Source organism: Thermobia domestica, chromosome 14 (genome assembly GCF_964235325.1).
Source record: "Thermobia domestica chromosome 14, izTheDome1.hap1.1, whole genome shotgun sequence".
Taxonomy (NCBI): Eukaryota; Metazoa; Arthropoda; class Insecta; order Zygentoma; family Lepismatidae; genus Thermobia; species Thermobia domestica.
Window position 1 is genome coordinate 138,097,409 of NC_137467.1, and position 27,744 is coordinate 138,125,152.

General features: G+C 37.3%; 2 protein-coding genes across 4 annotated transcripts in view; one reads left to right on the forward strand and one right to left on the reverse strand.

Moving 5' to 3' along the window:
- Positions 1-1,786, reverse strand: part of Trap1 (TNF receptor associated protein 1) — a 481,869-nt gene extending 480,083 nt beyond the window's left edge. Inside the window, exon 1 of one of the 2 annotated variants that reach the window (XM_081738896.1) lies at positions 1,526-1,786. In XM_081738896.1, coding sequence (XP_081595022.1) covers positions 1,526-1,646 — 121 coding nt within the window. In that variant the 5' untranslated portion in view covers positions 1,647-1,786. The remainder of the gene's footprint in view (positions 1-1,525) is intronic. The other variant, XM_081738897.1, reaches the window with a different exon arrangement.
- Positions 1,787-1,806: 20 nt separating this feature from the next.
- The window catches only part of mam (neurogenic protein mastermind), a 371,802-nt gene continuing 345,864 nt past the window's right edge, over positions 1,807-27,744 (forward strand). For both annotated transcript variants that reach the window (XM_081738892.1, XM_081738893.1), the window contains exon 1: positions 1,807-2,774. In XM_081738892.1, the coding sequence (XP_081595018.1) occupies positions 2,538-2,774 (237 nt within the window). In that variant the 5' untranslated portion in view covers positions 1,807-2,537. The remainder of the gene's footprint in view (positions 2,775-27,744) is intronic.

The window sequence follows — 27,744 nt, forward strand, 5'->3', positions numbered from 1 at the left end:
TTCTAGAACTTTTCGTACTGGCCGACTGGAAATAGTTAATATTGTTGAATTGTTAACGTGATAAAAAAGTAAACAAAAGTTTACCTTTTCATTTTTTTCTTTCTTGAGAAAAATAAATCTTCCAGTTCCATATCCCACGGTTTATGCCGTCGATGGTGACGAGAATGAATGAAACGTGGAACGAAGAAACTGGAAGGAAACGGGAGAACCCCAAGAAAACCCACGCACACGGCGCTTGCTCATCACAAAATCTACTTGGTGCGAGCTGGGATTAAACCACAGACCTCGTGCACCATAAGCGAACACTCTCTACTGCGCCAATGTGGTCCTTTCTTTTCTATTTCTTTCTTTCTTTAGAGCTTACCGTCCCAGGATTGCACACTCAGACTGTGATGATGAAAGGGATCATAATGGTGGAATGATGAAATTTGGAGGAAGCAGGAGAACCCCGAAAAAACCTACCCACATGATGCATATCGACCGCAAAGCCACATGGTGGGAGCTAGGATCAAATGAAATCCGTCACTGAGCGCTCTACCACTGAGTCACCGTGGTCCCCAGTTTATCTCCTTTCCATAGATGGAAGTAGCCTTACAGTTACCACTAGTGGCGTACACAGAATTTCGTCAAGAGGATAGGTTCAATCTCACAAGTCCCTATCGTTTCAGGATTTTTGTATACGTATAGTGGGTTAACTTTACATTGCACACTCCAGCTGGTATACTCACTCAGAAACGAGAAATTACACTTTATTAATTTTATGAAAATGGATCGTAGCTTATTTAACCCTAAGCTAACCCGTTCCTACCCCTACCCTACTTATCGCTATCTTACTCTACTCTACCCTACCCTAATCTGCTATACCTTTTTAAAGCGGCCCTACTTGTCAATGCGAAGCTGGAGCGAGCATTGGAAAGTTTACCTCAGATATTAATATAGTAAATATATTTTATAATACCTTCTTTAAGGAGAAGGGGGTTAAAACTTAGAAACTCTCTCTTTGTGTACTCCACTGTTTACCACACTTCTCTGTGAAACAAGCAAAATGTGTACATTTTACCGCCAGAACAGTACAAGGCTAATTCAACTGCTGTGAAAGTAATTCGGCTGCTCTAGCCTCTAACAACACTGTTTTGACACATGGAGTAACACACTATAATTAAAATATACACGTTATTATGATGTGAAAGACCAAGTTTGATAATATTTACTATTTCATCTAAAACGTAGTTTAATGCAAATTACCGGTAAATGTGCAGTATTGCGACATGTAAAAAACTCTCAAAAATACGCACAATCTCGTTATAAAAATGGCCGCAAAACTTTGATTATACTGTTCTTATTGTGGCTATGAATTCTTAAAACACAAGCATGATGCTTTTTACCTAATTTTTACTGCATCATCCATGTAGAAACACCGTTTTCATGCTTTGTTTACATCAGCTGTTGACACACACATTCGTAACGCAACAGCAATCTTCGCAAGAATAAAATTTTAAAGAAGCAAAAGAAACATATTTCTTACCTGACACAGTCTTTCTTGTTAGTAAAAACTTATATCCATTGTAAAACTTAAACTGTGCACCGTATTTTGTTACAAATTGTCTCAAAAGAACTACACGCTGAGCCCGCATGGAAGCAGCCATTATAAGTCACGTGACTAGTATTTCATAAGTCAGCCACTAGATGGCAGTGGCATGCATGTGTCAGGGGGAGTTCGTTATTCAGAACTCGAACGAAATGTACCAGTTGCTACTAACGAAAGATGGCCAGAGAAGCCCACGCTGTTGTGAACGAGATTATCGCCCCGTAATATTTTGTTGCAAAATTACATCCCGTGTATTTACACAGAAAGATTATTGAATATCCAGTGGTGTTTATGAGTGACTTGTTTTGTGACGTTTGTGTCAAACAGTTGATAAGGTCGACAGTTCTTACGAAGAAAAGTCGGTCGGAACCAGAGTGTTGTGCCTTGTGAAGGACTCCTGAACTTTCCTGCTTATATACCGCTCAGCCTTTGGGAACTGGAAAACAATAGAGAAGGGACTTTTAGCGAGCGGGGAACCTGTTCGTTCACGACAAGACCGCTTTTAGCGACTGGATTGTTCGCAAGTTTCATGAGTGAATGTATAGCAACTGAAAACTGCAACCTGTTGTTCATTGAATTAACGTGATAGTGAAAACAGTTTTGCGCATAATCGTTGTGCATGAAAGGCGAAAAATGATGTTGTGTCTCTGCAGTAGAAGATGCTCTTTCGCCAGCTGTGTATAGAGAAACACATGGTGCACATGTGTTGTTATTAAAGGGAATTTTCTTGTAAAAGGGGGAAGCGGCAAAAGATCCAAATCAAAAGTGACTGCGCGCGCGCGAAAGTGATTCGGCGCTGTCCGAGTGTGCGGAAATAGGTGCTAAGATGTATAGTGATGCCAGTGATTGATACAAAGAACTCGATATTGATAGATGGTGATCTGTTAGCTTTGCTCGCAGTCGCCAAGCGTTTCGCGTTGGTGGTTCATACTTCATTCACACTGACGGGATGGGGGATGTACTGCCCCCGAAACGACAAGCAGTTGTAGACAGACTCAGGCGGAGAATTGAAAATTACAGACGGCATACAAGTAATTGTATTCCGCGCTATGATCATTCTTTTAATGGATTGTGTGAACAACACATTCAAGAAACATTGCTTCTTAAGCAAAGATTTTTGGAGTCGAAAGCCAAAAAGGCTGCGAAGAAATCAGACAAGAAGCAAGAAAATAGTCTGCAGAATTCGGTAAGTGAAATCCCGCAGATATATTTTTATATTTCAACTTTATCCCTATTATTCCAAAGAGAAACGGTAACAGTTTACAATGATTTGGTAAATAAATTATATTTTATTCAAAAAGTTACAAGAATTTCCTGCAAGTTCTTTGAAGTAATAAGCATAAATTTTAAAATACACAAAAGGAAAACGTAACCTTTCCTCTTACCAACCACACCTAATAAACATAAAGATATCTTTTCCTGCTCTGAAAAATGTTTATGAAAATAAATCTCTGTTTTTCCCTAAGTGAATATTGAAGATTATAAATGCATTTCTTTGTTTCTCAAATGTTTTCATGTGATAAACAACGTCTGCAAGAAGAAACCGGAAATTTCTATTTCGTCATCCTTGAGAGACGGAAAGAAGTAAAATATTTTGTATTGCTTGTGTGAAGTAGTAGTTTTTCTTGTCGACAAGTTTAGAAGCTTGAAGGTACATATTCACACTATATGATCGGAAGGTGCACAGCGTACTCAATAGGTACGACGTTGCCAAGTTGTCTTTGTCCCTCGCGGCAAATCAGGTGCGGAATTACCATTGGACAAAACTAGTTTTGAGAGTTTATGTGAAGAACACCCACCCCAGCCAGCGCTTTTCCAGACGACTGGTTGGTTGGTCAGTATTCTTTTGCAGGAGTTGTTAGGACATCTGTTCGACAAAGAGAATTTTTAAGATATTAAACCTGCAGGAAAGCGAATGCAAAGAAAATTGAGCATTTTTTTTTTCTTTTCGTCTGCTCTTCACAAGATTGGTTTTTCTGACGTTCTTGTGATGTTCGTGTCTGACGCGTGCTGGAGCAATCTGTGTGGTTACAAGACGGGATATTTTAAAGAGCAATTACCTTTTTTGTTGTTGTTGTTGTTTTTGTATTATTAAACGTGAATGCTTTCGTCTTGGAGGCCATGGCTCGCCAGACAACCATTGAGTTGTTTGATGTGAGAATACACAGATTTCTGCCGCATTTATTAATTTCTGTCTTTTTTAAATTTACTTTTTACCTTAATTGAAATAACTATCAATCTTTTAACAGTCATTGTTAGTTACGAAGGTGAGAACTGTAAGTGGCATAGAATCACTAAATTTTTAGATTTTTAGATTGATTACCTCGCATTGCAATCAATATTCATTTCACAACAACAGAAATTAGAGTTGTGAGTTTCTTACTATAAATGCCTAACAACCTCGCAGATGTGTCTTCAACATTGGGGAGACGGGTTAGATGGTTCCAATATTTTTTTTAAGTGATGTTCAAAATATTTTTGAAGTTGAAAAACAATGCATTGGGGAATCATGGGAGTGGAGTTGTCTTTAACATTGGTAAGCGTGCAGATATGAGGCTTATTCTAGAGAGACATCCATTTCATCTCTTTCCTTTGTGGCAATTGGATTTTAAATCATCACATTTCTAAAAAAATAAATAAATAAAAGCGGATTATTGCGGGTTCAGTCACCCCGATCCTAGACTGGAGGGGACATGTCCCCTTCATCTTCCCAGGATTTGCGCCAGTGAACACTAAATACATAGGATGGACTTTAAAAAATCAGAGAACGTTTTAAACTAGAAATTAGTAAAATGAACCTTCCTTATCAGTATTGCTTTAAATAGTTAAAATATGAAGAGATTTGACTCACATTTATCATTAATATAAAATGCAAGAGAGTTTAATGAATTTGTACATACACGTACGAATGAAGTAACAGTTAATTCCTTGTGTTTTTGTTGCCAACTTTTTTTTTTGATTGTCCTTGAAAACACCCAAATTGCTTCGTTTTATATTTGGTAATACTTACAGACAAGTTAATATTTTACTACCAAATCCAGTGTAAAATGATCTTAGAATCACTGACCACAACTTCGTTAGTGTGGGTTCTAATTCAGAAGAACTTTTTATTACAATCTAACCCATTATTGGGGAAACGCCACGAGAAAGCAAAGGCCAGGGAATTGAATATCATTTTTATTTCCTGTAACATCCAATAGAAGAAATTCTGCTTGTTAGATAAAACGAATTTTGAGATAATATTGAAGCGAGAAGATGCAGCATTTTTATGTCTTTGTAATTTAATTCGAGCTCCTTTGGCGTGGGAGACCCGGATTCGGTTCTCGATAGCTGCTCATGTGGTTCGAATCCCTAGTTAAGCTATGGGTCTACATCTCATATTGCCTCGCTGCTGAAAGGGACACTAAATTCAAATCAAATCGTAATTTGATTTGAGAATCTTCGGACAATTTTCGTGTTTTAATGACTTAAAAGAAAAATTCGACCTCCACAAAATTCAAAGAAGATAGGCGTTACTCCGCAATAGTCTATCGTGACAGGTTGGCGTACAACATTGTGGAAAGAACGAATACCTAACTTAACTTTATTCTTCCGAATAGCTACAACGTATGCTGCAATGTTAGGTGATACGTCATCTACTACCTAACAAGATAACTGAAGATTACCAAGTTTAACCATTTGTGTTGTAACTTCAATTCTCATGTAAATCAACTGATTGTAAATGAGCAGGGGCGTATTTTAGGAGGGGCAATTGCCCCCAAGAGTTTGAGGAATAATTTATTTTAATCGATTGCCTATTAGTATACTAGTACAAAACGTGAACGTCTTACTTCGTTGGTGTTCGTGCCCCCTCAAGCTAACTCTGAAACGACACTCCTGTACATGAGAGTGCTCCTCATGATTTCCTTTTTGTCCTTCGAAAGTAGATTTTAGAAAATTAATAATTTAAACTGAACTACTTTTTACTTTTTAGGATGATTTGTTCTATTTTATTTTTTTAAATAGAATATATGTTTTTGAAATGTATAATTTATTTTTTTGAAGGTGTTATGAAAAGTCGTGCAAATCTGACATTTTGTTCGAACTTAAAGGTTTGACAACACGTTTGAACTCTTGTAAGTTGAAGAAAAGCATGTAAAACATCGAAAATTGGAGAACAAATACTCAGATAATCTCGACACTTCCTTCTCTTTGTTATGTTATGAGAGTGATCTTTGGCTACATGGCCAATTTTGTAGACATAGGTAACGTGATAACTATACACATGTTTTATTTATTTATTTAGGTAGAATGTGGTTGTTCCTCCAGTCAAATTTAAGTCCATTCGTAATGTCGGATTGAACAAATAGTACGAGCACTGAAAAGTTTTGGGCGTTCAGAAAATTGTACGAGGTACAATTTGATAATGACTTCATTTTCCAACAACACAGTCTCCTTGTACAGTCCGCAGCAAAAACCTGCAACATGAACATGTAAGTTTATTGTGAAACGATGTCGTTTGCAGGCCCGCAACTAGGGTTTCTGTCACCCGGGGCAAACACACAATTCGGCGCCCCCCCCCCCCCAGGTTTAGTCGAAAAGTATCACTTACTTATGGATTGCAACTGTAAATAACATTCTTAATGAAACCAGTTATATCGATTTTTAAGTACTTTAATCAAACTTACTTTAACCACAAAAATATATTATATTCGTTATGTGCTCACAAGTTTTAAGAATAATTTTGTACATACATTTTGTTTTAATGTTGTATGAAGAAATCAAAACAAAATGAACTAGAAAATATCTGCCACATTATACAGTTATTAATTGCAACAACACATTTAGTTTTAATAACCCGAAGAATAATTATGAGCATACGCTTTCATATTAAAATAAGAAACTAATACAAAATAAACTAGAAAATATCTAGTATACCCTACATCATAAAGTTATAATTGAAATAACATTTATTTAGTTCTAATAAACCCAAAAATAATTTTGTACATAAGCTTTCATTTAAAAAATATAAAAACAATACAAAATAAACTTGAAAATATCTGGTATATTATAAATAGAGCAACCCAAAAGCATAAAAAGCATAATAGCAATTTAGACATATGGTTGGTATCTTTAACATGGGTGTGGTTGTCTAAGGGTCCAGAAGAAACTAATTTTAAAGAATAATAAAGCATAATTTTAGAAAATAAAGCATAATTTAAAATATATAGCATGATTCTTGGAAATTCTATTTAACTGCAAGTTTAACATATACTATATTAATATTTTTTAAAAAATATTTACAATCTATATATATAAAAGAGAACGTACAAATCCTTTGTCCGCTCATCACGCTAATACGGCTGAACCAATTTCTTTTATTTTTGGGGGGTTATTAGGATTTGGACCCTAGATGGTTTTTATCATATCACTTTAATTTTCAATTACCAGTGTCTTGAGATAATTGACCATTCAGGTGTCCATTACGTACAAATCCTTTGTTAGTTCATCATAGGTATAAAAATAAACGTATTTATATGCAACCCGCATGACCGTGTCACTCGGCGGGTTAACATACATGACAGGCGTTATAATGGTTTTTATCATATCACTTGAAAGCGAAAAAGTAAAAATTATCTAAGTAACAAAGTTTATTGCGTTCGGGGGTGACCGCAGCGAAGCGGGGCGGGTTAACATAAATGACAGGCGATATAATGTTAACATTTACTGCAATCTTCTATGGTTTTTATCATATCACTTGAAAGCGAAAAAGTAAAAATTATCTAAGTAACAAAGTTTATTGCGTTCCGGGGTGACCGCAGCGAAGCGGGGTGAACGCTGCTAGTGCAAAATCATTGAGAACATAACAATGCAATGTTCTGAAAAGCTTATTTTTATTTCTGTAAACTTTTCGGTGTAATCCTTTGATGTGGAGAAAAGAAGAAAACTTTCCATCAACAATGAAGCACACAAGAACTCCACACTATATTGTTATGTGCACCTCTCGAACTTGAGCACTTTCTGTACTTTTTGTGCACCTTTCTGTATACTTTCTCTTTCTGCATATATGCACCTCTAAGGTGCACACAAGTGATAGAAAAAACTGATTCGAGCAAAGCATCTCTTTTTACAGTGCATTAACTAGAAAGTTCATTAAATACGAAAGAAATTGCTTCATAAAATATTAATAAATAGATCAAGATATTTAGATTATTTAATGTATAATAAATATTATACATTATACACGATTAATGTAAAAAATGATTGAAATTCACAATAAAGCATAATAAAGCATAAGTTGGACTGATAGATAACAATTCAAAATGCCTCGAAAAGCTCTCAAGCAAAACTAATAGATAAAACTTCATACAGCCTTCACTCGCAAAATCCCTTGGTAGGCGTACAAGAAACAATTAAATACACCGTGGCATGTAACTTATCTTTTCCGCCACAGAACTGCCCTCTAGTTTAAAAACATTACAGCAATTGCGTAACATTACAGGGGGCGCGTCTGAGCTAAACTCTTCAACCTCCAGCAAGCAACAAAAATCGGTAACTTTTCGCCCCCGCCCCTATTGATAACAGCGTTTTAAACTTCAGAGCTGTTCTCAATGGAATTATAGAGCTTCTTCGTGGCTAAGCGGTTAGCGTACGCGCCTTTGGCGTGGGAGACCCGGGTTCGATTCCTGGCGGGAGCTCGTGTGGTTCGGATTCCACGTTAATCAGTAGGTCCACGTCTCATATAGCCTTGCTGCTGAAAGGGACGTTAAACTCAAAATCAACTCAACTCAGTGGAATTATACAGACAAACAGCTCCTTGTGGTAGGAAAAGGAAAGGGGGCGGATTCTCTGTGGTCGCCCAAGGGAACAAATGCATGCAATATTAGATTTTTAATGTATGACATTACACCTATTTAGATGAGACTCTCTCTCTCTCTCTAAAAGAGGTCCCATGGAAAAGGCCAAGTAAACTTTTGATTTCTTTTAACCTCTAGAATAAGTTCCTCAAGGGAAAGGGTGCGATTTTTAAAACAATTGATATACTATCTTCTTTCTGGCGCCCCCTCCAACCACGCGCCCGGGGCACGTGCCCCCTCTGCCCCCCCCCCTAGTTGCGGCCCTGGTCGTTTGCTCCAAAATAAATGTGAAGGGGAGAACGCCGAGGTTTCTCCTGGCGTGATTCGTGCCACTTACACGTTATGTTGATTCCCTGCGCTGTTAGTTGTAGTTTCACAATAAACTTACATGCTCATGTTGCTGTTTTTTGCTGCGGACTGTACATCAATAAACTTGCTCCAGTGTATTGAATTATTCTTATTTCAGCAAATAAATAAATAAAAGTGACCACAAGGAAACGTCTCCAACTAGAGCCTTTTTCAGATTTGGGAATGAATGGAAATGAGGGGGGACCAAGTCCTGTGAATAGAGAGGATAAAGAACGAGTTCGAATCTGCATTCATTAATGGTTGTCATTGCAGCTGTTGATGTGTGACCTGGAGCACTGTCGTGGGGATAAAGAATTCCTCTGGGCAGCATTTATGGTCTTTCTTCTTATATTTGAGCTCGTGAGGGTTTTTTTTTTTCAACATAATATTGTCCTGTGATGGTGACTTCTCTTAAAATGTAATCAATCAACAGAAACCTCAAGAATCTCAGTAACTTACGCCATCAGCTTGCCAGCGCAAGAGATGACTTTAGCCTTCTTTGGGGTAGAAAAGTGTTTCCACTGTTTGGATTGTTGTGTGATTGGGCTGCCAGTAGTGAACCCAGCACTTGTCCATAGTGATGAATGGCGACAGAAATTGTTCACATGACGTTCAAACAGTTTCAAATTATTCAATGACGTTGATGTACCAAGTGTGTTTTTGTTCATGAGTCAAAAGGCATGGAACTAAATTAGCTGAATCCTTTGATAAAACATATATCGCTTTTCAGAATGTAATCTTCTCGCTCCTGTGATATGCCCAGCCTGTCTGCCAGTGGCGGCTGGTACTATATGTTGCATGGTTGTGCAACTGGATATTTTTTTAATACTAAAATTATTTTTAAGTATTAAAGTAGTGTATCAGTAAAAAATAAACCTCTGCTCTTGAGCGCAAAACAGTATTGATGCATTTCTGAAAAAAGTCAATCAAAAAAACGGAAAGAAAGAGAGAGATTTACATTTCCAGTGGCAGCGAACGTTGCCACTGGAAGCAGTAACATTGAGCATATGGCAGCGAGCTCCTATCTCTTAACATGGGGAAGTGGATTTATTCTTGCATCGCTCCTATCTTCCCGTATTGGACTCATGCGGTTGCCTTTCTTCCGCAACTGGTCAGCTTCTGTAATAGTTACGAATTCCTCCGCTTAGCAGCGCTAGCAGGATGAGCGAGATACAGACGCTTGAAAGAAAGAAGTTATTCACAAAACATAAACTCGCAAAGAACAAATATAAGTCTGGTGGTAGCAGGGACGGATCCAGGCTGAAAGTTTGGGGGGCGGTCGTTCGAAGTCAATAATTTTATTTAACATTTATAATACAAAGGTGAAAATTCTTGGGATAAGATTTATTTTTTAAAAAATCCTATTCTGGGGGGATCGATCGAGTCTCGAAGAAGAAAATGTCTTACTACTGGTCTAATTCCTAGCTCTGTGTCTTTCGTGCACATGATTCTGTGTTCGATTTCCGGCGGAGAGCATAAATTAATATCAAATAATTCACTTCCAATACTCATCTGTCTTCTTTAGCCTAATTTGCTGGAATGTTAAACTACTTTATTTATTTTTTATTTTTTCATTTTCGAAGGAAAACATCTTAGATTTCATGCTTCTTTACAGAGAAAATACGTGGTTTCTGAAAATGGACTTTTTGTACCGTATATTTATATAAAGAAATGCTAACAAAATGCATATTGTCGGAGGAGAGAGGGGTTTCTGGACCCTAAAGAAAATACAGCGGAAAATATTTGCGGTAGCGATGCTTTTTATTCAGAGAAACTTGGCGAGCAGCATTTCAGATTTCAATAAAGTCATAGAAAAATTTGAAGCCCAAAAGATGGAAGAAAGACCTTCCATTCTAAAATAATGCATAGTTTATATAATTAAATAATTTTGTTTAACTGCGTGCATGCAATTTTCTTGCTTTTTTCCTCTTTTCGGATTAACGTCATCATTCATGGCTTACAGCACATACTATATATTCGATTTATATCGTGTTCAATAACATGAGTGTAGAGGTTTTGTATATAAATAGTATATAAACGTACATTGATAGTGGTTGTTTGAAAAAAAAGGAAATAGCTTATATATTAAATCAATATTAGAGAAATAACTTAATCAATAACATACAAATAGAGTTTAAAAGACTTTCCTCTTCATATTTCCTGAATATTTTTTGGATAAGACTGAAGAATGCTGGGGGGGGGGACACTTGCGCGTACCTACATACCTTTGATATTGCAACATTGCAACCGGTGCTTGTACAGACTACGAACCGCTACTGCTGTCTGCTATCTGATGAGTTGGGAGTTGCGTATCTTGCGTGATCATATCAAATATGAGGGTAATGTTTTCCTTCATGGTAGCACTTGCTCGTCCCTCACACCTGAGCATATCTTTAACGGTTTTCCTGCCATGCTTGAATTCTTGCAATCATCATTTGACTCCTCGTATATTCCAAATTCGACTTGACAGTTGGAAGATGACTTATTACTACACTTCAGCAACTTTGCTTTCAACTTACTATTATTATAATACATTTTATTAGGTGACTATCCCAAGGCTCCCCCACCCATTTCTCCGCTGGTCTAGAGACTAGCGCGTGTGTCATCAGTGCACGTGGTTTCAGTTTGATTTCCGATGGGAGAGCACGAGATAAAAAATATTCACAGTTATTTACTTTAATTAAAACATCCGTCTCCGTTAGTCTAAAGGACATATCCGTGGGATGTTAAACTTTAAAAAATTTATTTTATTTTGTCACTATCCTCTTTTTTCATGGCGTGGGAGGCCCGGGTTCGATTCCCGGCGGGAGCTCATGTGGTTCGGATTCCACGTTAATCAGTAGATCCACGTCTCATATAGCCTCGCTGCTGAACGGGACGTTAAAAACTCAAAATCAACTCAACTCAACCTCTTTTTTCATAAAAAGAAAAAATAGATACAAATTTTAGTTTCTAATTCCAGGCACTTTCATACTAACTAGACTCTGAAATTTTTACGGTTAACGTGTAACTGATAATAGTACAACATTTTAACAATTTTTGCTGTAGCTCCTCGTTTTGCCGTAAAATTGTTATTGTTGCCCAACTTAAGTATATATCCTAGCCTGTTATGCAACCAGAAATTCACTGTAGATGGTATGTACAGTATAACATACAGGAAATTATCATGAATTAACATTTCACATTGTGACTCTACGATAGACTTCAATTTGACTTGATTTGAGTTTAGCGTTCATTTCTATATGAGAGGTAACTTCCAGTACCAGGTTATCATAAAATAAGTATCGCTGTTCAGAGCTCATTTAACCACTTGACAGAATGCAACCAAACTTGGTAGGAGCATATTTGGAATCATGCAGAAGCGATTGGTGTAGAATTCAAAATTAGTTCCAATTTTCGCCACCAGAGGTAATTGTGGCACTGTACACCGCCATGTAAGTGCAGCGTGAAAGAAAAACGATACTAGTGATGGTAAATAAGAAAGAAACTAATTACCTCTCCAGGCGCTTACTCACGCCTGCATGTGTTTCAGGGATACTGGTTTAAGGGCCACTATGTGCCAGAAGTGAATTGATGGTGGTCCGATGTTTTCTTCTTTTTTATTCCCACACCCTTTGCCTTGTGTTCGAAAGGTCCCGGGTTCGATTTCCGGTGAAAACACACGTGAGTAGGATCCCATGATGCCCTGTAGGTCCCATTCTTAGAACGCCATCATTATCTATGTAATACGGCACGAGTCACCATGCATTTTCCTTGCTCAGGGACCTTCACGTCAAAGATCTGCCTTTGGTCAGCACCCAACATCATCATCATGACTTACAACACATCACTACACCACGGGGTTATTAATAGGAGTTTTTAGGTTTGCATGGTAGCGTGACTGACAGACTGACTGAAGATTAAAATTGCACATCACATAATTTAATTTCGTTGCAGTATTATGTATTTGAATGGAAACATCGTAGTGTAGCGGTTAGAGCGTTGTACTCACGTCCGTGTGGTCATGTGTTCGATTCCCGCCCAGTGCTTCCCAATTTCTTCGCCGTCCACCCAGCGTCGTGAGGCGAACTGGGGAGTCCTGTGAATAAAAGACGTGACGGCCATCGGAGACAGGGCGACGCAGTGTGCTGACTACGTGTTCGTCGCTAGGCTTTACGTAGTTCAGCCGTTCGCTAACAGATGGCGTTGGAACAGCTCAGGCACACGAAGGGATGTCATGCCCAGGGTTGACAAGAATCATGATGTTTATTGAAAAAATCAAAAACCAGCGGGTTTTTTTTAAAACCAGTTTTTTTGTTTGTTTGTTTAAATAATTTGCTCTATGCATTTGTATCACATATGCACAGAATTAAGTTTGTTTCAATTTGGTGTTATTCTGCAACAACCGAGTTATGCTGGAAGGGGTCACATAAGCTTAAAGCGGGGTCCAAACCGGGACTAATTGGCCACAAATGTTATACGTCTGCCTACTCACTCATGAAAGACTCCTGATACGTTATACTGATCTTTACATACTTTTAATATAATTGTCAAATTATCAAGTCATTTGAGAAGGACAAAAAGATAAACAGTTGCACAAGTGAAACCATTATACAGAATTACATATGGACAATTTCAAAACATTGCAGAGTGCAGAAGGACTAATTAAGTCCAAGTTAGTTCACTACGACTTTTATTAGTCCAATTAAAAAAAAAAAATTACGACGACTTAATTTGCATATATCAGTAAGAAAAGTGAATAAAGATAAGAATTATTTGAGTCCACTTTGCCTCTGACCCATTTATACATAAATATATACCAAAGATACTCCTGATTTCACTAAATGCCTCTCGTGGGGTTTGTATGAACTCCCTCACCCCCAAAAAGTATGGTATTTTGATGCGTTTTATCAATAGTAAACATTATTAAAGAAACACTATTTGGAATTTTTCCTTGATTGCAATTGCATAACAAACTAAAAAATCACAAAAGAAACATTTATAATAAACTTTATATATTTAGGTCTTTAATATAATGCGAATAATATGCGAGAGTGACATGCGATAACCCACAAATGTGTGTTCATCAAAATTTTAGGAACACTTACACTTTTACGAACATATTTCGTTTTTTTGGTTTAAACCATTTTTTTATGTATGTAAATAAGTATGAAGAATAAATCAACAAAACCAGGCGATTAAATTTACAGGTCATTTCAAAGTAAAGAAGAACTCCTCGTATAAATCAATCCGATTAAAGCAAAGATGGCGCAGGGTCTTGGCACGACGCACAAGGAGTTACCTTCATTTACGTTTTTGTCCGCCTCAATTAAATCTGCGGTTGATGTCTCATGTTTGGGTGTTTTGTTTTTACATTATATGCTAATATTGTTGTAGAAATTTTAAATTGGAAAGTAGGGTTATTACGAAAATCTTATGAATGATCAACAAATGGATCAAAAGATTGCGATCTTGGCCAATAATTAGTTTTTGAGAATCAGGAGGCACAAAATTTTTGAACGGTCTCTAAATCTTTTTTACGGAATAAGCACATCATACTGAGTTAAGCAATACTTTGGGTTTGGCTACACTAAATGAGTTCTCCAAATATAAGACATCTACAAGAAAATTTTTGATTGAAATTTAATGGAGTTTTGAATCAGGGGTCACAAAATTTTTGAACGGCCCCTAAATCGATTTTTTTTTAACGGAATAAGCACATCATACTAAGTTAAGCGATAGTTGGGTTAGGCTACACTGTATGTAGTTCTTCAGATATAAGGCCTACAAGAAAATTTTTGCCTACTGGATCTTTTGATCCAAATAAAGAAATCCTCGAAATATCTGTTTGTTTCCACATGTGGTTTTACTATTGAAAGTTAAAAACTAATAATTACTTCCCTTATCGATGACCTTGACTTTTTTGTTTTGCAGGGATTCTAAAAAAGATATTGTGTGTATATATTAGCCTCTTTTACTAGGTTATCAGTAGACATGAATGTTTGCTCATTTAGATGGATGTAAAATTAGTTTTCATCACTGTATGTCTATTTTTTCTCTCTCTAATTCTCTCACCAGACATAACAAAGACACATTTCAATTAATAAACAGCTGTTCTACAAAAAGCGTTATGTCATGAATACGAACATAGAGAACATATGCAATTCTTCCGCCAATAGGTATTCAAGAATTCGTTAACTATGGATGGCATGTTTCTCGGATTACAATATTACAAAAATTCCATTTGATTCCTGAAAAAGTATCAAATATATATAAAGATCACTAACAATTTTCAGATTGAAATTTTCCATTTTGTATATATAAATACGATTACCGCGGTAATATGTATTGAATACACTATTGTTTACGCTAGGAAGAGAAACAAAACTATTGTGCTTAATAATATAAGCTCATTTCTAGTTTAATCCTTGTCCCGACAAGCTATTTTTGTAACGTAAACGGCAACTGGGGCCTTACCAACTCGATATGTTCATGACTTTAACTTCGACTAAACATAGAAGAATTCAGAATTTTATGTCATCGAAATATTTATAGTTATTGAGATATTCGAAAAAAAAAATATGAAGCTACGGGGCCTAGGAGGCCCAGCTTGACCGGATAAGGGTTAAAGATAAAATGTTTTTGTATTTAGACCTTAATACTCCTTTCCATATGTACCCAAACCAGTAGATGTAAACTTCGTATTAACTTGGAATGGGAACTCTGTAGATGTTAGAAGTTAGACAACATTCGGATTCTTCCGAACACTAATCTCAAACTTTCCTTTGGCATAACCATTAAACTATTATTGCCTGTACGAAAGTAGACTGCCCACTCGGTCGTCACTTATTTTTAACTTCCAAATCAGTAAACTTCTTCGACTGAAAAAGTTGCAAGTTGCATTTGCGCTTAACAAGCAGCACTCTCGCTCAATGGGAAATTTACAAAAGACAATTAACAGTTATAAGAAGAGGTAAATGAGATTAGGAGCAAGTTAAGAGAATAAATGAGTAAAGGGCCCAAACTTGGAGGACATATGCTGGAAAATTCTCTCTTCCCTACTGGATACAATATTTGACTCTTCGAGTACTTTTAGGGTGCTCATTTTTACTCTTAAAGAAAAAGTGCACACCTAAAAAATTCTAGCTCTAACTGACCTTTTTCATTCTTGCAATTCCTCCTCATTTGAGAGCACACAAACCCACAGAAAAGGCCGCTTGTTGGCATCTGTGGTTAGTTTTAACACGAAGTTTTAAACGATATTATTTGTTCCCCCTAAGCCTTCGCCTCGCTGCGCATTAAATCACCATCATCATCATCATAGTTATTCTTGCATTATTGGTAGGTCATTTGTCGCAGCCGAGAATCTTCCATGCTTCACTGTCTTCCGCTAACTTCTTCATATTCCTGTTTCTGTTTTCTGTTTTGATTCCGTCCATCAAGTGCAGCCTATTTCGCCTCTCCCTCTCTTTCCTGCCACTATACTTCCTAGTACATCTCTCATGTTATAATTCCTTCTCAGCCGATGTCCCAACCAGCTTCTCTTCCTCGTTCAGTTACATACAAGGTTGTTCTTTTCTGCCCCACCATTCTTAATATCCTCTCATTTGTTTTTCGCTCGACCCACCTAACTCTATCCATTCTTCTCTACACCCACATTTCAAAAACTTCCAGTCTTTTATCGTCCTTTTTGCGTGATGACCATATTTCTGCCCCATACAGTGCAATACTCCAGACGAAGCATTTTATGATTCTTTTTCTCAACTCTTTATCTCAAGACCCACAAAATAGGCTTTTCTTCCTCCTAAAGGCTTCTTTCGCAATTCCTATCCTCGCTTTTATTTCACTTTCGCACTTCATATCATCACTAATTATACAACCGAGGTATCGAAAACTAGTCATCTGTTTTATTCTCCCCTATCCCAATTCTATATTTGAGACCGACCAACTTGTTCCAGTTACCATGGGTTTTATCTTTCTAACATCTTATTCATTTCCCTTTCAGATTCCGCAACAAACGCCATATCATCTGCAAACTATATACTTAATCATTCTACCCCATACCGGAATACCGGCATCGTTATGTAGGCTCCCCTTCACTATCTCTTCTAAGTTGATAATAAATAATGACAAAGGGCAACGTCCCTGTCGATCTCTCCTCTGTCATTTCTTCTATTCTAACCCACTTGTTGGTGGCGCATGTACAATTTTCTTAAAAAAGTCCACGATCTTTCCATTCCAACCCAACCTCCTTTAGAACTCCTAATAATTTCCATTTCACACGGTCAGAACTTTTTTTAGATCAATAATTATACTCTTTCTGTAAATCTTTCGCCGATTACCCTTAAAAGTCAGTTGCATATCTTTTAAACCCAAACTGTTCCTTCTCAACTTCTTCATTTATTCTTCCATACAGCCTTCTGTTCAATATTCGAAGCATAACTTTTACTTCATGTAATATCAGAGTAATAGTTCTATAGTCTTCATACCTCGCTGGGTTCGATTTCTTAGACAACTGTATCATGATCGTCTTCAGGAAATCTTTGGCCACTTTTCCGTTTCATATATTTCACTGCACAGTCGGAACAATTCCTTGTTATTCTTGTCTCCCATTTTCTTAATTAATTCGATTGTATATTATCTATCCCAGTTGCCTTTCCATTCCTAATTTCGATGTAGGTTTTTCAAACTCATCCCCAAGCCCTTTTTCATTCTTGCATATTTAATTTTCTACTTCAACACCTAGGCCACACAATCTGTCCCTACTCATACAAATCTTCTGCATATTCTTTCCATCTTTCTAAGGCTTCACTCCTCTCTGAGTACCTTTACATTCTTCTTTTTTATTGCCATTGTAATACTCTATTGTTTTCTACGAAGTTCCATAGATTTAATCTCTTTGTACGTTTCCTCATATTTCCCAGCTTTTTCTAATTCTTCTATATTCTCACGTTTTCTTTGTAAAACTCTTCCCTTGCTCTCTCTGTTTCCTTCGTTGTTTAAATTTCTATATCTTTCTGGCCTCTTCTGTATTAATTGTTTCCAGGCTTTTCTTTCCCTAATATTCTACATCTACTCTGTAACATATGGTTTCAGAGCTGTTTTCTTTTCACAGTAACGTTCTATTTCTTATGCAGCCTGTATGTATCTTTTCCTCATTTGAGTACTTTTCTTTGAAGTTCTGTACGAAAAGGTTTCTCACTTCCTCGTTTTTCAAGTTTTCGTATTCAATTTCTTGTTACCTACTTTTGTTGTGGCTATATTTTGCAGCTGAATATCCATTTTGGCTAGCACTAGGCTATGGTCAGAGAAAATGTCGGCCCCGGAAGGACTATTTGCCTTCTTCAAACTATTCTGAAATCTGTCCTCAGTCATAACATAGTCTTTGATATACGAGAAGTGTTAGGAAAGTCATATCTATGGCGAGCTAACAAGAAAACCAGTGAATTGAGAAAAAAAAGTTATTTTTTTCAGTGTAATCACCTTTTAGTTCTACACATTGTCTCCGTTTTGTTCCAAGTGACCCAATGCCTTCAACATAAAGATTTCTCCTTGGAGTCAAAAAAAAAAAAAAAAAAAACTGTATGACAGCATCCATTACCTGCTTGTCGATTAAAAATCACTGGCCCCTGAGGTATTTTTTTTCAAATGACGAAATAGATAATAATGACTTGAGGCAAGGTCAGGACTGTAGAGTAGGTGGAAACGTTGAGTCATTCTCTGTTCTGTGATAGCAGCCTGCGCAAGATGGAATGTGTGCAGACATATTGTCATGAAGAAGCAAAATTCGATGATTTGCACCTCCACGCAGTTTATACTAAACTGCTCGGTGTATTTATTTATTTTTATTTTATTTATTTATTTACTTTTTGATCCCTTTGATGGTATGTCCTTTTGGTATAGCTTCAAACAAAAAACAAAAATCCTTCCCAATCCCACAAAACAGTTACTATAACCTTGCCGGCCGATTCCTTTGCCCTGATTTTTTTTGAGTTGGTGACCCTTGATGCTTCCACTGCATGGACTCTTGTTTAGATTCTGGGTCATATGAGTGAGCCCATGTTTCATCCTCTGTCACCACATTCTGGTAGAAGTAGTTATCTCCTTCCATAAAATCCAAATTTTCCTAACACATTTGCACCCGAGTTTACTTCTAAAAAAACGTCCAAATTATGATGAAACCATCTAGAACAGACCTTTTTGAGCCGAAGGTAATGGTGTAGAATATCCTAAACATTATGACTATCAATCCTTACTTCCTTCGCTATTTCTCTAATCTATTTTCATCGCTCGGACATCACCAATTTTTGCACAATATCGACGACATCAGGTGAAGTTGCTGTTTTTGGTCCACCACTCCTAGGTTCTACCACACTTGAGCTTATCCATCGTGTTACTTGTCGATGCGACAGTGCATCATCACCATACACTTCCACCAAGTTTTGATTAATTTCATTAACACTGACGTCCTTAGGAGAAAAAAACGAATCACATGTCTCTGTTCTGAATTAGTGTTTTCTGGGTTTTGCTCAACTTGTGCACTTGTGGAGGCTCTGGTGACCGGTCACTTGACATTTTCCCTTGAAATCTTGCCCACCTTCTTAAATATGCTTGTCCTTTATGGCCAGGTTGCTTTCGTTCATCTTTAAAAAAATAGAGAGAGGTGATTAAATATGACTTTCCAACATCCTTCGTATTTGACCATCTCTTGAGATTTTCCATGTATACAGGGTGGGCCATTTTAATTAATCCACGGAAATATCTGAAAAATGATAAAACATAGAAGAAATGTTTCAAGTACACGTTATATATTGCTAAGGGGAAAACCCAATTCCGCCAAAAGTACCCCTCCCCGCCCCCCTAAATGGGGGGTAACGGGGGGTAACTTTGAAATGTCAAATGGGAACATGGGTCGAGTAATACCTCGTTCGAAAGGTCTTGGAAAACTAAGCAACGCTGTACCAAAAGATGTTTCATATTGGGCACCAGTTTCAAAATGGCCGCCATGATATAGTTCGGAAACTCCAGTACTCGTAGTATGAAAACCATGGAAGGTAAATGAATGGAAAAAAATTGAAATACGTAAATATCATAGGGCATATCGAATGATGTAATCCCTGTGATCCTAGTGGCCTCCCTGAAGGGGTCTTGTGGGCTAACTTCAAAATTTCAATGTCCGACCGGACAACGGTTCGGGCGTACGCTTGACCTACCCAATGCTGTTTGGAAGGCAGACTTCATGCATAGAGAATTGGTGCACTAAGTTAACGCGGATAGCCACAGTTACATTTTGATTAACTATTAGCATTCATGTCATATTGTGAGCTTGATGGACGAAACGGTGTGTACGTATATCTCCGAAATGCTTTCTGAATAACCAGCACGCATTGCAAAAAAAGTTTCTCTTTTTTTAGTCACTACAGCGTCATCCTTACAAACAAATGTTTCAACCACACCATACCTATTTGTAAGGTTAGCCTAAATTTACGAATTAGAGTTCTCGTTTGAACTTTCACTTTACTTTCCACCCCACTCACATACAGAGCGCAGGGAGAGATTATTTTGCAGGACTTGGATTTCTCTCTATACATTATGGCAATTTTACTCTAATATTTTTATCTCTGTTGTATTATTCTCGAGCCTTGGAACGCCTCCGTGGTTTTCCTATTTAATTTTCGTTATTTTCATTTATGTCTAACCGTATTCATACTATGGGCACTAGACGTTTTCTTAGACACAGTCACCATGTCTTTGCGATCATTTTGAAAACGGCGTCTCATGTCGAAAATTTTCTTACAGAAGCTGTTTGATATTAATTTGTCTATGTAACGTGATGTTACTCGCTTCAAGCTGCTATTTCAAATTTTCAAGTTGGCCCCGGATACCTTTCAGTTGGCCCTTGGAGTCACCCCGACAACACCTCTCGATGTGCCTTACGTCAGTTAGCTACTCCAGTTTTTCTTTTGTTGATTTATCTCCAAACGCTTTCATACTACGGGTACTAAACCTTTTCTCTGACACGGATACTATGTTTCGGCGGCCTTTTGAGAACACTGCCATTTCACATCAATCGTTTTCTCCTGCAATATGTTAGATTTTGCAAGATTTATCGAACGAGGTACCACTCGACTCATGTTACTATTTGAAATTTTGAAGTTAGCCCCCAAGACCCCTTTAGGGAGGCCACTAGGATCACAGGGACCACACCGTTCGATATGCCCTATGATGTTTACGTATTTCAATGTTGTTCCGTTCATTTACCTTCCATGGTTTTCACACTACGGGTACTGGAGTTTCCGAACGATATCATGGCGGCCATTTTGAAACCGGTGCACAATATGGAACATCTTTTGGTACAGCGTTACTTAATTTTCCAAGACTTTTCGAACGAGGTATTACTCGACCAATGTTCCCATTTGACATTTCAAAGTTAACCCCCGTTACCCCCATTTAGGGGGGCGAGGAGGGGTACTTTTGGCGGAATTGGGTTTCCCCCTTAGCAATATATAACGTGTACTTGAAACATTTCTTCTATGTTTTATCATTTTTCAGATATTTCCGTGGATTAATTAAAATGGCCCACCCTGTATATTCTTCTCTTGTGCTGATTGAACCAAGTGTTCCAAATTACTACTGAATTCTGTCTACAGAAATTGATCAGTCCCTCTTCCTTTCATTTCTTTCGCCTAAACTGACACTTCCATCATCATATCCTTGTTCCACAACTGCATTGAAATCTCCCTTTTACAAATACACATGCACCATTCTTCTCCCTATCTATAATTTCTTCTATTTTCTCATAACTTTCCTCTACTTCTTCAGTTGTATGCGAAGTGGTCGATGCGTATGTCTGTATCACCTCTAAGGACGGAAGTTCGGGAGAAAGAACTCGCCTGCACAGAAGTTAAGAATACCATTTGAAAGACCAATTCTTGCTGATTACAACAAGCTATTAAAATTCCCACACGGTTGAGAACTTTTCGAGAGATTCAACATTAACTGGACGATTGCGCCTCCTACCGACCTACCGTTATTGTGCAATTTTGATAGTTCGAACTTGCTACTGCTTGATCACTGGGTTCCATTCACAGACAAATTGTCCAGTGCAAGTTGGATGATGGATGGCAAAGACGTAATGGTTGAGAATACCAAAGAACTGCACGCAATTTGTACAACCATTTGATGTGTTTGGATTCCGACCAATCAAACATTATGAAGTACCAACGAAATAATGAAATAAAGTTCGTGTCCATGCTAATGAATGAGTTCCGATCACCACGATACATTGGATTTTTTCAGTTCACGTTCCACAAGGCAGGTTACTGAACAAATTATATACCTTTTGAATCACCTGTCGAATTTGCTTTTCGCTTTGGTTATGTGGACTTTTCCCTTGAAGAATGCAACACAATTGCACATATCAAATATTCATGGTGCAAGGAAATCCCTTGCCTTCGTTATTTCTTCATACAACAAAAGAACAACAGTGAAGAATTTTCTCCCGAACTTCGCTGTTTTTTTTTTTTTTTTTTTAATATAGCAGAAACAATGTACTAAAACGTGCTCTAAGAAACGTTATGATCTTCTTTTGACCAATCCATCTCGAAACATACTAATGGACGTTAAGACATACTTCAAAATAGACACAAAAACATTGCCGAGGCCGCAGTTTTACATAGCAGTGAAAAGTGAGGTGCTTAGTGATGAGAACAAAACATTCTGGTTGTCGAAATTTGACGCAGAAGTTCTGGTATGTGTTCATGTGGTCTCAAAGGTTCATTCTACACGAATGGTACAATTGGAGGCGAGATTTACAGAAATGAATGCATTAAAAGACGTCTGATTCCTAGGTATCACAAAGTTCCCCCCATTATTCTGTCCAGATGATTGTTCCTAGCCCTTAAGAGGCCTCGTCCCGGCGAAATTAAAATACCGCTAATTTTACAGTAATTATGTTATATCTTCAAATAGATAAAAGAAAATTGAAATGTGAAACAAGAGCGCCCTAGACAATTTTATCTTGCGTGAGGTACCGTTATCACAATTCACCTAGTGGCTTTCCGTTTTCAGCCGTTTAGAAACGCGAAAATAAATGCCGATTTTCAAACTGGCTCGAAATCGAAAGCAGATAAGTGAGTCGTGATAACGGATCTCATGTTAAATGATATTGTCTAGGGTGCTCTTGTTCCACATTTCGATTATCTTTTATCTATTTGAAGATATCACATAATTACTGTAAAATTAGCGGTATTTTAATTTCACCGTGATGAAGCCTCTACCACGACTACACTGCTAACCACAAATAAGATGAATTTCGTAGCGAAGCAACTTAAACCAATCGAACGTTCGCAATCTTCGTCCCATCGAATGCTACCGTGGACAATTGTGAAGCGAGTCCTCAGCATCAATGACCAGCCTGTCGTTAATCCCAGCAATTCATATCAATGTTGCATTCCATAAAGTCAGTGTAACTACTATGTGCAACTTAATGGAAGATATCAGAAGCAAAGTTTAAAACTTCTTTCGTATCCAAAAAATAGTTTATTTTTCAGCTGTACTGTGTCTGAGTCAAGTGTAATAGACAAAAAGACAAACTGAGTTAAATTTGTAAACAACATCGTGGATAAACGCAATTGCAAGTGGGTACTTCATTTTTGGGACAGTCCCTATCAAGGATCTTATAAAATAGAGGATCTGCCCATATGTATCTTCATCCTATTAAATCAATGAAGCCAAAAAAAACAACCGAACATCGGCACGTCTGATTGACTACTCTCGGTTCCGCCATCGTCTCATTGGCTACTTTCGTTTCCGCCATGATTGTTGGCTCAAAACATTGCGATCCTATTGGGCGGAGTGAGCAGAGTAGGGGTGGCGAAACTGTGACGTATGGCTTCAAGATTTTGTTGTAAGGGCAGATCCTCTATTTTATAAATATCCTTGGTCTCTATAATGTACAGCGGACCAAAGATTTGGGCGCAGACAAAGAACTTTTTAATTTTTACATAACATCCTCCTACACTTTTTTACATGACGTAGGTTTGAATCAACAGCCCTTTGCATCTGAACTGACATCTTTACCACAAACAAACGTAAGTTGAAGCGTATGAGTTTCGTTAATGTAAAGATCGTGTGTGTTTTGTATTAGGTGAACAGAAAGTTTTCTTGTCCTGTTCATTGTTCCACGAACAATTAAAGAGCAAAATGATTAAATCGTAAAAAGCCGTTTGAAGAAGGAAGACATGTAACATGAGAGAGACAGCGTTGCTTGAGAACTGTAGTAAAAGATCGTTATGCAAACGAACGGAACTCTTCTGCTAACGATATGTCAGCTTCTTTCATTTTAAACTGTTTTTATATACATATTAATATATAATGGAAAAATGCAACAGTAGTATCACTACACGCAAACATGATGGTAAAACTTCCGGTGCGCTTCCCTACATAGTAATCTTCAGATATGCATATGAGTATGTTCACTTGTAACACGTACAGCTTTCAGCTCCCAGTATTTTCTGGAGTATTTTATATTAAATTAGAAACAATTTAAAATAGGACCTAGATAGTTGCATATTTTTTTATTTTGCTTGCAGAAGGTATGATCTCCGCCCCGTATAAGTAGAATTTCACACTATTTCGTTAGTATATTATTTGACTACTTATACAGGTGACATTCAAAAATTCGGTCATCGATAACCTGGTTCCTTAAAACAATGTTGCCAAAACGTTAACACAAAAGTCTGGAGAGATGAAATTACTCCAATTTTGGGTGAATAGTCTTCAAAACCTGGAGTTACAATACTTCCAATAGAATTAACCCTTTTTAAATTATATCACCTATTTTTAGGTAATAGGATAGAATCTAAATTATTTGATTTTAAAAAGTATCAATAAAGCTTTTTACTTCATTTTTATTATTTTTTATTTTTCAAGCCTGGATGCATTGTAAAACACATTACATGTACTTTCATGCCTTTCTACGTCGAGACATAGGGTGTGATGACGTCATAACTTTAAAAAAATATTTTTTTATTATACCTACTTTTATTTTTTTGGCGGGCCTACTTTTGCACCTAAAAGACTGAAATTTTGCACATACATTCAGTGCACCCCTTAGTATTTTTCAGATTTTTTCTTACTGTTAGCTGCGTTAAAACAGAGAGGTCCAGCGGGGCAAAAAGGCAAAATAAAAGATGTAACAAAAAGTCCAGATTTTCCCGCCTCAAATATATGATGGAGACATGTGAATGGTACCGTTTGAAAGTCAGTTCTATTCTGAAGAGAATGATGGGTGAACCATGATCCTAGGATAAATAGGGTTAACTCAGGAAATGTTTATCTGAGATCCCGTTTTATACGGAAATCAGTGGTATAATGAGGATATACGAGTAATTTTTGGCGGGCTTACTTTTGCACCTAGAAGATTGGAATTTTGTACACACACTCACTGGATCTCTTAGTATTTTTTTCAGAGTTGTTTCAGATCTCTGCATTGAAACAGGGGTCCAGAGGGGCCAAAAGCTTTAAAAACATTCACAAAATACCCTTTTTTTTCATGATTTTCCGGCCTCAGATACATGATAGAGACACGTGAGTAGTACCGCTTGAAATCTGCACTATTCTGAAGAGAGTGATGCACGAACCATGCTCCTAGGGTAAATAGGGATGTCTCAGGAAATTTTTATATTACATTCGGGTCATCTGGGGCATTGTAGGAATGTAGGAAAAATAAATAAGAAGAAAACGATTTCCCGTCTCTGGGACATGATAGGAAAATGTGAATTGTACCGTTTGAAAGGCGGTTCTGTTCTGAAGAGAACTAGGTGCGAACCATGATCCTAGGATAAATAGGGATGATGCTGTACTGAAAGTCTATAATTTACCTTAAAAAAAAATAAATAAAGCTATAATTTAAAAGGGTTAAACTATATCGTTTAATAAGCTTGCTATGGGTAATGCTGTATTAATTGTGCCTCTTAACGGGAGATCTGTACACTAAAGGAAATTGAAGGTTGGAATTGTTCTCTGTTAAATAGTTACAGAAAATAAAGCGGGATGGTAGAGAAGTGGTTGGTCTGTATAGGCGTACTTGCCGAACTCGTCGTTGTTTGTGCTGATTAAAACAAGCAGAAAGGAAGAAGAGAAACATAAGCTATATATTAAAAAATGCTTCGAACTAGCAGTAATTCATTCAGTGACATCAAAATGTATAATTTTCAGTTATTTTTTAATTATGTTTATTTCTGTTTAATTTATTTTACAGCAGCTGTTTGTACACATTTATGATCTAACCCACTTTATATATTCTGGAAACTTTTAAATGCCACAGAATCATTGAACAACTGAGAATCGTTTCTTACCTTGTCACAGTATTTTAACTCATGATTTTAGAATCTTTCTGTTACACGTAGGAGAAGCGCATTTATCACAGGTATAAAAAGCTGGCAGTACGCACAAGTCAAGACCATGGACCCACTAACTTAACTAACTAACTAACTCTATGGCCTATGGCCCGGAGGTTCAATGCCGCGTTCACAAAAGCTCTCCACTGACTTCTATCCTTAGCTAACTGCATCCAGTTTCTACTTTGTATTCCAATCTCTGCGAGATCCATCTTAATATTGTCCTCCCATCTGCGCCTAGGTCTTCCTAATGGTCGTTTTCCGATTGGTCTTCCAGTCAAGACTTTGAAAGCGTTTCTACCTTCTTCCATTCTAGCTACATGACCCGCCCACCTACGCCTCCTAGCCTTGACGACCCTAACAATGTTGGTAAACCATATAACTTAAGTAGTTCCTCGTTATGAAGTTTCCGCCATTTCCCATTCCCGTTCCTCTTGTGTTTAGTGTGAAATAAGTCCATGGACCCACAAAGGACTTATTTCACACTGAACCACACAGTCCTTAGAAAAAACCCTACGTAAATAGATCATTTTAAAGTAAGGTATAAATTAATTTTCTTTCTTTCTTCCAAGTATTATTGGCGGAACGGAAAGAAAACTAACTTAAATTTGCATCTGCACAAGGCCCTTTATGATGCCTTAACACGCGTTTTAAAATACATGGTTTGAAAAAGCTATTTACCTGCAGCATAGTGATTGCTCCTGTGCTTTTCCTCTACAGATATAAATACTTTCCTTTTATAAGAAAAATTTAAAAAAAAAAAATCGAGCTGAGTTTTAATTTTTTGCTCTAGGACTCCGTGATCAAGGGGTCCCATTTTTTTTTTAAATTACTGAAAACATTTTTAACATAAAAGTTTAAAAAACATGACATTATTCACTGCTATATAATTCATGGACCCTTTTGAACATATTGAGAGAGGGTCTATCATAAAACTTTTTGATGAGTCCCTCCCTTGTATTTTCCCGCTCCCGGGCCCCAGTGATCTTAATCCGGCCCTATACAATTCCTATAACGAAATCAACGCTGCTGTGAAATATAAATTATTATTTAGTTTCAAGTTATGGCGTCATTCGAGATTTCAATATAACAGAATACTTCAATATTAGCAAAATTAAAAAACCAGATTGGGAAATCAGGAACCTTGCAAGGATTGAATTACGAAACATGTGAAAGACTGCTCTCGCAACATCATGAACTGGGCAACGCTGCTCTGGGATTAGCTGGCTGTATTGCCTGTATTCGACGTGTTATCGTCCTCCATTCCGTTCCTTCCATATGCGAGGAGTGCATGACGTGTGCTTTATATATATATATATATATATATATATATATATTACCGCTACTTACAATACGATGCGGAGGGCCCACTAAAAAATTTATCGTCCGGGGTCCAACGCGAAATTTCACGCCTGGCCAGTACGGCCGTGCTTTCACGCTGTTCCTAGGCAATGAAGGCCACCAACCACGCTATTGCCAGCAGTTGAAGTTGTCTTTTGTCAAATATTCCCAAGTACTATCATTTTTGTTATTTTGAAATCGTGCGTTAACAAGTCATGGCGTCAAATTATTACTATTACAGTTATGACTT